The sequence below is a fragment of the Mangifera indica genome, unplaced genomic scaffold, assembly GCF_011075055.1.
Source record: "Mangifera indica cultivar Alphonso unplaced genomic scaffold, CATAS_Mindica_2.1 Un_0001, whole genome shotgun sequence".
In the NCBI taxonomy this organism is placed as follows: domain Eukaryota; kingdom Viridiplantae; phylum Streptophyta; class Magnoliopsida; order Sapindales; family Anacardiaceae; genus Mangifera; species Mangifera indica.
The window spans coordinates 867,875-878,985 of NW_025401093.1; the positions used below are offsets into that span (position 1 = coordinate 867,875).

At 35.1% G+C, this 11,111-nt stretch overlaps 1 protein-coding gene across 1 annotated transcript; it reads right to left on the reverse strand.

Moving 5' to 3' along the window:
• Window positions 1-356: 356 nt before the first annotated feature.
• LOC123205028 (pleiotropic drug resistance protein 3-like) lies at window positions 357-9,952 on the reverse strand. The gene is made up of 24 exons (XM_044621823.1): window positions 9,537-9,952; window positions 8,677-8,800; window positions 8,391-8,476; window positions 7,573-7,657; window positions 6,949-7,108; window positions 6,775-6,851; window positions 6,625-6,678; window positions 6,429-6,519; window positions 5,963-6,270; window positions 5,599-5,880; window positions 5,142-5,455; window positions 4,610-4,770; window positions 4,424-4,527; window positions 4,084-4,237; window positions 3,881-4,000; window positions 3,695-3,768; window positions 3,254-3,565; window positions 2,887-3,177; window positions 2,621-2,704; window positions 2,203-2,336; window positions 1,687-1,914; window positions 1,295-1,466; window positions 930-1,184; window positions 357-826 (listed from the first exon to the last, which is right to left on the reverse strand). Exons 1-24 carry the CDS (start codon window positions 9,920-9,922, stop codon window positions 560-562), a joined length of 4,323 nt encoding a protein of 1,440 aa, XP_044477758.1. The 5' UTR covers window positions 9,923-9,952; the 3' UTR covers window positions 357-559.
• Between the last annotated feature and the right edge of the window lie 1,159 nt (window positions 9,953-11,111).

Sequence of the window (11,111 nt, forward strand, 5' to 3'; positions counted from 1 at the left end):
CACTCACTTGAAGAATATGAGCTAAAGCGTCAGACTTTGGAATTTCAACATCTGTTTTCATTGACCAACTCACCTGATGACTACAATTATTATAAGGGACCTTTTGATACTTTGATCAAGAGTATTCTGCAAGTCAAAGTGATGTTTATCGCTTTGGAGTGGCTCTTGCTGAGCTAACTGGAGGAAAACAAATTCTTTCAACCAACCATACGGAATATAAGAGCTTGTATCATACTTTCAATGTGCAATAAAAAGATCATCTATTTGAAATCCTAGATGTTGAGTTTTGATCCGGGTGGGCAAGAAAGAAGTTTCAAGTTAAATGGAAAGACAGAAAGTAAGATCACAAAGAACTTGATCTGAGAGACATTTCTATAATATAATATGTAATTGGAAAATCACATCATAGCTTATATAAATAAATCTATGAGTTTATCCTTCACAACATTTTATAACAACATTTGGAAACTTACACGGTGAACAACAATCTGAACAAATATAAATTGAATATGTACAGCTTACAAGGCTGTGCACAAACATTAAAGTCTACTCCCATGTCTCACCTTTTCTGGAAGTTCAACCGTCCGATACAAATTGCGAAAAGAGAGGCAATAGCAAGAGGAAAGATTAGAAGAACGACACCCGTAATAGATAAGCGATCATGGTGAAAACCGAAATAATCTTTTAGGAAGGTCGATATGCTTTTTATTTCTCCATACACAGTAATTTTCTTGTTGATATCTCCATATTGTGATGTGATCAAACCGTTTAGTGTCCATGAAGTAGGAATCAGATAATACAACCAGACCCACCATTTTGGAATTTGCTGCAAAGAAAATAAACTTTTTTGAGTCAACTTAGATGCATAGATGTATAGATTAAGAATTGATATGGTTTATGTACTTCTCTTGATAGGATTTGTAGCTTACCGGTTCAGGAATAAGAAACCCGGAAAACAGATTAAAGAAGGTGTAAAAAACGGAGGAAAGAATTGAAGCAGCCATGTGAGTTGGCGTCAATGCCACAAGTAGCATTGCAAGATAATTGTAGTACGTCATATTAATAAACATTGCATAGAACACCCAGAAGACCTTATACACCGACCAATAAAATCCAATCATCGGATAGGTGATGATTACATATATAATTGCTTGAAGACATAAGTAAGGAAGCTCAACTGTCACCTGCAAAATCAAGTATACAAAATGCTAAGATAATATAATCAAAGTAATGTGATAAAAAATAAACAGAGTTCATACTGTTGAGCTCAACTTTCAAGAGGTTTCTGTTATACCTGTGCAAATGAATAAGCCCAGGGAGAGTACATTCCAGCAAATTTTTCTCGGTACATGACATTGCGCTCTGTTGCAATAGAGGGTATAGCAGTTGAGCAGTTATTGATGCCCATGAATATCACCGAAACATAAAATGCGCCAAATATATTGAATAAGCTCTGCTGGGTATCTCTGCCAGAGTAAAACGAAAAAGAAGAAATCAAAGTTAGATACTTGCAATCCACAGCAAATAGCACACTAAGTTCTGTTTCTCACCAACAAATAAACCAAAAATAAAGACATTACTAGATACATTGCATCAAATTAGTAGCTCCATGCCCCACCTTCAATAAGGAATTAATATAAAATAAATTGATGATAAATGTGTATCATAATTAACAAATAAACTTACATTTCCTTTCCATGGTCCCAAAACAGTACACCAAAAAGCAAAGATGCTATAACTGTGTGCACAAGTCGGAATAAGTTGTATGACGGACTTCTCCAATAAGACAAGTTCTGCTTCCATAGACAAGATGTGTATTGCACCCAACCACTTTGTGCAAAGCGGGTTGGGAAATGCAAATCTTTTGAACCAGGTGGTGGAGTACTCAATTCCCTCACAAGAGCCTTCGTGTGACTACAAACAGTGAATTAATATCCAAAAAACTAAATTAATAGCTATTTTTATCAAATATAATTTTGGATTGCAAATCAAATATGTGCATGATCATTTCCCCATTCTCTTCAAGATAGATAAGACAACCAAGAGTTCAAATATTCATGTGACATTAAATGATCATGAAAATATAATCACATAACAGCCTTCACTTATGATTAAATTTGAGGCATTGATGCGATATTCAACTTAGCACATTACCACATTTGAGAATTACTCATTAGAACAGAAGCTCTGTATTGAACTCACTTGTATAAAGCAGAATCTGTGTATATTTGGGCAAAGTCTACACCAAGTTCAACTTCTGAGGATGGAGATGTGAGCTCTAATATCCATGTTGCAGGATTATAATTATTTCTAATCTTTGGCACCCCAGGGATTGCCTGTCAATTAAAGTTGCTTAGTCAAAGATTTATTAAAGACTAGCTAGAAGAAGCAGGTAGGTGGAAAAGCATTGTATGGTTACTACTACCTAAATGATATTCCAAATTTTCCATCCCAAGTGATGTGTTACCTTCAGTGGCTTTGATGTGTCAATGAGGAGTTTAGGTGTAAAATTAAATGTCAATGCCACATAAGATAACACAACATTTAGGATGAGAAATTTGGGATTCCATTTAGGAATAATATTAATCGCCATATTATAGTACAACTATAGGAAACTAACCTCAAAATACTCTATAAGCCTACATGAATTCCTTCCCAATGGTCCAGTGTAGCTGACTCGTCCACCCCTTTTCAAAAGAATCAACTGCATTGAAAATAAGAAGGTTATGCGTCAATAAAAGCATATTAACATTATGTAATGATAGCAAGAATAATATTTAAATTAATCTAGAAAATGTTTGAAGCATCATATTATTCAGCTATACTAAAATTATAATCACAGTAAAATTCTAATTTTACATTTAGTATCTTAGAAATTTGTTTTACCTCATCAAATGATTCAAATATGTCAATGCTTGGTTGGTGAATAGTGCAAACGATTGTCCTCCCTGTCTCAACCACATTCTTCACAACTCGCATGACAATTGCTGCTGCTCGTGCATCTAAACCACTTGTAGGTTCATCCATAAAGATTATAGAGGGATTGGCAACAAGTTCAACTGCTATGGTGAGCCGCTTACGTTGCTCAGTTGATAGACCACTAACGCCTGGTACGCCAACTAAGTCATCTTTAATTTCATCAAGCTCAATGATCTCAAGGACTTGATTAACAAATTCCTGTTAAAACATGTCAGCAGCTTTATTATAATTACCTCAGAACAATTAGTGAAAAAAAAATTAATAATCTTCTTACTGTCTTAGTTTTTGCATTAATCTCAGGAGACAAACGTAGCCAAGCAGAGAAAATAAGAGATTCTTCTACAGTGATTTGAGGAGAATGTACGTCAGTTTGCTCACAGTAACCTGAAACTCTTGCAAATGTTTCTTGAACCTTCGGATACCCACCAATTTTTATTTCCCCCTCAATATAGCCAGTTGTTTTTCTTCCAGCAATAACATCTAAAAGAGTAGATTTTCCAGCTCCACTAACACCCATTAATGCCGTAAGAACACCAGGCCTTAATGCACCAGTAACATCAGAAAGTAGTTGGAGTTTCTTCTTCTCCTAAAACCGAAGGGAAATAAATTAAAGTTAAAGACAAAGAACATGCATAAATGATTGTATGAGATTTAATGCCTTCAAATATCAAGCAATGAAAAAGATTGTGAATGTATAATGGTTAATGAGAAGTACCCCAATGATGTCAACATAATAATTCACATTCTCAAAAACTACTGATAAGGGCTCAAAAGGTAAGACCATCCCACCTGTTATTTAAGATAAGACATGATAAAATAATATCAAACAATAAAGTGAAACAAATACAACTAGAACAAATATGGACAAAAATCTGAAATAAAACTAAGCAATTAAATTCACCTTTCGTAGGAGAATTCTTAGACTTTTCTTCCACAAGTTTATCATCATTGGAATCTTGACTTCCTTGAATCTTAGCCAACTTTTCTTGTGAAATCATCACATGAGAAGATGATCCAGGAGCTGCATTAGTTTTCAGCTCAGTGAACAAACCAGAGTAGAATTGATTCTTCTTAAGTTAATATATGATAACCAAATGAACTTACGCTTTAAGAAACTTAAGGCCAAGATAAACCCAAAGTTGAACAGTAAAGCAAGGCCAAACAAGGCACCCAATGCTATCCAGAAATAATATTCATCGAAGTTTAACCCACGACTTTCAAGTACTTGCGTCCCTATGGTAGTGTTTGTGGGCAGCTTCTACAACCTCATGAAGCAGCACATAAAGGGAATGAGTTGCTTTCTCTAGATTTTAATGTAGATAAAAGTACCATCTAGCTATCAACATAAGAAACAGTTAAAAGAACTAATAGTTTCATTAGCTGACAGATTGTTGCACAGGTTTTTTAATTAGAAGAACCAGAACTTTTTCCAATGAGAGCTCACCTTTTGCCATCGGGGAGAAAGAAATTCATTTACAGAGAGGCCTATCTCTCCATATGACAGAGGGGAAACCCAAAAACCCCACTTCAACCACCCAGGCATGGAAGCTGAAACCAACAATACATTATAAGTTTATTCTTTTGGATGATGATTCTGAAATCAAACTGGAGAAGGTCCAAATAGCCTTACGATGTGTGATAACAAAACCACCAAATATTAGGACTACTAATAATGCAAAACCACCGGCTGTCATAGCAGCATTCAGAGTCTGACAAACTGATGCCAAAAACCGAAACATTGATATAGAGGTAAGGTGGACAGCAAAAAGTAGAATGAGCTGACAGAAAAACCTAAAATCACAGCAATCAATTAAAAATCAGAGCCTCAACCTCCAGAAAATCAGAAGTTTTCTGCAGCCACCAGTTTTAAATAATTTGAAGAGTGAATTTAAATATATATTGTCGAGGAATTTATATCCTGAGTATGTAATCTTTTCTTTTATTTGCTATGCAAGATTAACAAAGTTAATCTTAATAATCCAATATGTTGTTATTTTGGAGAATGTTTGATGATAAGCTTTAGATATTGGGGCACGGATTGATGATTGAAAAAAATGTTATTTAATGTAACCATAAATAAGATAAATCTAAACAGAAAAATGGTAATTCTGTAAGGAAAGATACAATGCACTTCCAAACACAAACTTTGCAATTAAACTCACCTCTTGGCCTCAGGGCTGTACCCAATGACATAGTAAGTAAGGCATGTCCATGTCACAGATTCAATTACTGAAAGAGGAATTTTTAAAATAGTGGCTGGAATTGCATAAGCCCAAGCCGGGTAAAAGTACAATTCTTTCTGTTTAAAGAACACTGGAAGTCTTGCTGTAGTCAGAGACAACTCTGGAATACCATCAACGAGAAGTATCATGAGTCCATAGAACAGGGCACCCATGTAGTAAGTTGCATGAAGAACATCAATATCCATCCGAGTCCGCAAAAATACAGTCATGGTAATAGTTGCAATGATAATAATCTGTAACAAGAGGTTCCGTTACATGTTTCAAAATTTTCAAGCCTTTGTTCGAGAAATTTAAAAATACAATATATTGACAAAAACAAATTCGCAGAGATAAAAAAGAAAAGGGAAAGTAGAAACAATAGAATGCTTGGAAGAACCTGGGTTGTTTTGAATACATAGAGAAAATAATTTCTCTTCAAGAGAAGATATTCCCTCGACATGCAAGCTCTAAGTAGTTGCCACTTAGAAAGAGAATACACATTGAAGGAAAGAGCATCCTTGTGGCTTTTGGATTTATCATACAGCACTGAGAGATCCTCATCAAGCTTCTTACCAAGAGGAGATTCTTTGAATTTCTGACAGAACATATCTACCGAAACATAATTGTAAGCATATTCAGTTCGGTGCCAGTATTGCGCTTGGTCTTTTCTAGATATCACCTGCCAGAAAATTGAATTAAAGATAAAAGGCAGTAGAATTAACATTTGAGCATGGAAAAGATATGATTGTAAGCTGTAATGCATTTAGCTCCTGAAGAAAGTCTGCTACACCTTTTCTTTGAGGACAACTGAATCCACAGTCCTCAAAAAATTCTACAACTTGATCGCGTGGTCCTTGATACACAACCTTCCCTTCCGCCATCAAAATGATGTCATCAAAGAGTTCAAAGGTTTCTGGAGCGGGCTGAAGAAGTGAAATCAATACAGTAGCGTCCATAATATGCACCAGCTGCTGCAGACAAGCAACAATCTGATATGCAGTTGAACTATCTAAACCATTTGATATTTCATCCATAAATAGGGCTTTTTTGGGGCCGACAACCATCTCTCCTGCATATTTTAATGAAAACATAATCCTTCAAGGTTTATCGTAGTATGCATCTAATCTTATGAATCAGTTATACCATAAACAATACTGCCAAGTATGACATAAAGCAGATGCATTGTACAAAAAGCTAAAACTTTCAACTTTCTACAAAAAAAATTACCTGTAGTCAATCTCCTTTTTTGACCTCCAGAGATACCTCTTCTCATCTCATCTCCCACCAATGTGTCAGCACAGATATCAAGTCCAAGGAGCTGGGGAGCCAGAAAGAAAGTTAACATATTAATTTAAAACATTTGCAGCAATGCAAATGAACCAAAAATAAAAAGAATGTTTACAGATTAAACAAAGAGAAATACCTTTAAAACATAATCTGTTTGAAGGGTTGTTTTTTGTCCTTTGGCAGAAATTGCCTGTTAAAACAACCATTGTCTTTAACATTTCATAAACGTACCAACAACATATAGAACAAAACATCATTTTGAACTACACAAATATGCTAAAGATACCTTCATGTAAGTATCTACATCTGGATCTGGAACAATACCCGCCTCTTTCTCTCTTTTACTCAACTCCATCATCATATCTGCAGAGGCAGAACGTGTCAACCCATTAATTACTTGTGGGAATTGATAACGTGGCTACAAGTAAAACTTAACTGAATTAAATTAAAGGAAGCCTACCTCCTCGGTTTCCAACACCAAGGCATCGAGCAGAAAAGTCAAGTGTTTCCCTCACAGTCATTTCTGCTATATGCAAATCCTCTTGGCTTATATAAGCTGATGTTTTCTGAGGAACAAACTCATCCAACTGGTAACCATTGTAGGAAACTTCCCCTGTCACCTTTGGAGAAAACAGAAGCAAAACTGAGAAGAGTAGGACATCAAACTAAGACAAACAATGGACAAATAGATTAGCTGAAAAAATTATTAGTTTCCACCTTGCATCAAAATAAAAGTAAGTAAACATATGGCTAGGAATAGACTTGATCCCGCTTGCAAAAGTAACTGGTGTAATCTAAGAAAAGTAGGCTAGATTCTCTCAGAGGTAGAAAGAAAGGAGAGGAACATTCGGTTTGTGCAGCAGAATGCATCTGTGCAGTGTAAGAGTGAGGTATGCTCAAATACTACAAAATGAAGAAACATATTAAAAATGTGCACTTGCGATTCCTGGAGAGTTTCTTTTACAATTCTATCAAGTTTCTGCAGGTTAGGTCTTTGGTTATAGATTCAAGATATGGCATACTCAGGACAGTAACATTTGAAATGCATTTAAAATGATGGCGAGTTGCAAAGAGATTCTGATACCTTCAGAGACTTGGCAAGATTCCCTGAGAGAGCCTTTAAAAGGGTGGTCTTCCCACAACCTGGGGGACCCAGCAGAAGAGTCATCCTGCAAAAATTCAAGCATATTTAAGTACACATTTGGTTACATATCCTCCAAAGCCTTTAAAGTTTTCCTCTATAAAAATTCTACCAGAAAAGAGGCTTTCCTCATCACCTCTGAAGTCAATCAGAATTCAGTCTATTCTCTGATATAGCATTTCAAAGTGAAACCTCACCTAATTGTCTATCAACTTTATTGAATAATCCAGTGCAACAAAATATTGTTAAACTATTGCATACAGACTGGTGAGTAGAATCCGCCACATAATTGGCTTCTGAAGTAAAATTGCAACGCAACTTTAGCATCTACTATGTAAGGCATTTCCATATTATGTAGAGATTCCACCAATAGGATATAAAAAGCATGGTTAAAAGCACAGCTCATATCACAAAAACAAGGTGATAGAATTACTAAAAATTTTAAATGTTTAAACTTCATACTACATGACAGGGCGAAACCACACATACTGGTCCAGAAAAAATAATTTTTATGAAACATTATGCTTAAATTCTTACAACAAGCTTCATTGATAGAAGGTGAATAAAGTGGAGAAGCACAAGGTAGAACTGGAAAGATCAATATAAGTTAAAGGTAACATCAATTTACAGCAAAAATTGGAACTCACAATGACAATTTAGCCACATACATAATAGCAGCAAATCAGTATGATTAACCCAGAAGAGATTACACCAATTCATAAATTGAGTTAATTCTATTGACAAAAAAATTATAATGTTACCTTCTTGGTTTAATGATGCCACTGATATCATTAATGATGGTTATTTTAGTTTGATTTGACTTTAAACCTATAAGCTTCGGGAGGACCTGTAAAACAAGCTTCAATTTCAACTAACGAATAAAATCATTCAAAACTGCTGAGCTGCATCTTGAATAACTTTCAAATGAAAAATTTAAGGCAAGGACGAATTAATGCTTCTGTTTTAAATTTAAAAAAATTATTTACAGTCAGATGAGCACTTATATGGATTCAATTTTATGGCTCAACAGAAAATGTAGATAGTTACCAAAAGCGAACTCTTAAGAGAATTCCATAGAGTTGGGAGGGGCTTTCCATGAACAATCTCACAATCAGCTTCCACATTCAAACTCTTATATCTCACCTCTATAATCGGTGATTCCAATCCAACTCTACCATATTAAAATCAGATAAGTCATAAATTTGTAAAAACATGATATACAACTGCATTCAAGTCTATTCACATTTAGAAACAGAAAAAAAAAAAAAAATCAGATTAATAAATACTGAGTTCAGACCTCAAGTAAAAGCACTTCAATATCCACACAGAAATTGAAATTAAAAGCACTTCAATAAATACTGAGTTCAGACCTCATTAGGTAAACCAAACTCGATATGGTATAAATTCAGCTTCCAATAACAAGATTAGTAAGGTTACAAACTTTCCGAGAACCCAAAATAATTAGAACTCGAAAACTTCAATTATATTTTAAATACTCCAATTATCTTTCCGAAAGTGAAGTACACTTGATCAACGTTGTGTTCAATTTCGGGACTGAACTAATGAGACAGTGATTAGCCCACAATCACTCTACCAGGTAAGGTAAGAATTTAATCTTAAAATTCCATCGAAGTGGATTTAAACTCATGCGCTCTTGTGCATGAAAACCTTTCATTGCTACTCAAGAGACTCCTTTGAGGCAAGCTTCCATAAGCATATTAAGTAAAGTTCCAAACTAGCAGACAGCAAAGAACAATTACTAGAAGACCACATTCCTTATCTAAATGGTAAATTGAAACCTCATAAGACCATCATAAAAAACCAAAGTTTCAACAAGTACATTAACAAAGCAGCAAAATTTGGCCTAGATCATAAAATTCAAAGATGCGAAGTACATCAACACTTACAGTTCAATTCTTTCTCTGATCTTCCTCAAATGCTTAAGATTATCATGCTCAATATGCTTAATAAGCTTCTCTATAAACACACGCCTCTCAACCGGAGCAAGCTTCGTAACATCAACCACCCTCTTTCCCTCACCACCCGCAATCTTCCCTTCTCCCTCCTTATCGAACAATGAAGCCTTAAGCCTGTCAACGGTCGGAAGTCTCTCAATGGAAGCCCATTGTTGAGCAATTTCAACGTCGGAAACAAGCTTCCGGTCGTCATCCTTCCTACTGCCTCTATAACTTGAAGATGTCTTACGCCTTAGAGAAGACTTTAAGCTTCTACTGAGTTCTGATAGGCCGATTCTCACCGACTCTATCTCGTCTGTTCCTACATACTGCGCCATTTTTGTTGGCGTTCATTCGCCGCTCAAAGCTTGGCGGTTGGAACTTCATCCTCTGCCTTCTGTCTATTTATCAGTAGCAAGCATTATGATCATGGGGAGCCTTACGTGAAAGATTGTTAGTCTTGATGACGATTTTGCCCCTGTTGAAAATTTCAAGAGATGATTGAACTATTATAAAGATGATTTTTTGTGTGCTAAAAATGAAAAGGACAAAAATGTAAAAACAATGTTTTCCATTTTGGGAAATCTAATCGTATCTTGCGTTTGTGCTTGCGTATTATGAAAGCTCCAAAATAGAATGTTCAACGAGGGAACCTATCTACATTAATTACACATTTTTTAATCCTAATTGAGTTAGGTTTCTTGTCCTCGAAAAAACCACCGTCAACGTTTCAAAACTTATCAAATAACTCCCATGATGTTTGTGCTTGCGTATTAGGAAAGCTCCAAAGTAGAATGTTCAACAAGGGAACCTACCTTTAGCAAATCACTATTTTGCTTATTATTATTACATACTTTGCCTTTTGACCGTCAAATGTCCTACCCTTTCTACAATTACTTAGACATATTTTAATCCTAATTATGTAATATAATAAAGTGTTAGGTTTCTAGTCCTTCCAAAAACCACCCTTAACGTTTCAAAACTTATCAAATAACTCCCATAATGTTAAGGGTGGATTTGGGTTGGATCGAGCTCAAACACCCTTTGGTTCGAGTTTGATTCAAACAAAAAATTACCATTTCGAATTCAATTTGAGTTCATCGATCTAAAATTAAGTCTAATTCAAGTTCAATTTGGATTAAAAAAATAGCTAAGCTTGGTTTGATTTTAGTTTGGTTCGAATTTGTAACTCAAATCAATGGTTCAAATTCATAGCTCAGTTTGCCTCAAATTAATGGTTTGAATTGACGATTCAAATGTATGGTTCGGATTCATGGTTCATTAACAAAATAGCATTATTTTATTCAAATAATATTCAAAATTTTTAGTTCAAGCCATGGATTCGAACTAAACCAAGCCACAAATTCGAACTAGTAATACGAGCTTATTCGAGTCATGAATTCAAGTCCAATTCAAGTCAAACCCAATCGAACACCCTTTGGCTCAAATGCGGCTCAAATTATAAAACAAATCAAATCTTCTAGTTAGAGTTTGGCTCAAATTTTAATCAAACGAATTTAAATTGAG

Coding starts and splice junctions, on each gene's coding strand:
- LOC123205028 (XM_044621823.1), bottom strand. CDS start 9,922: ATGGCGCAGTATGTAGGAACAGACGAGATAGAGTCGGTGAGAATCGGC. Junction 1,915..2,202: donor ACAGATTCTGCTTTATACAA/GTGAGTTCAATA, acceptor CACTGTTTGTAG/TCACACGAAGGCTCTTGTGA. Junction 827..929: donor GGTTTCTTATTCCTGAACCG/GTAAGCTACAAA, acceptor TTTTCTTTGCAG/CAAATTCCAAAATGGTGGGT.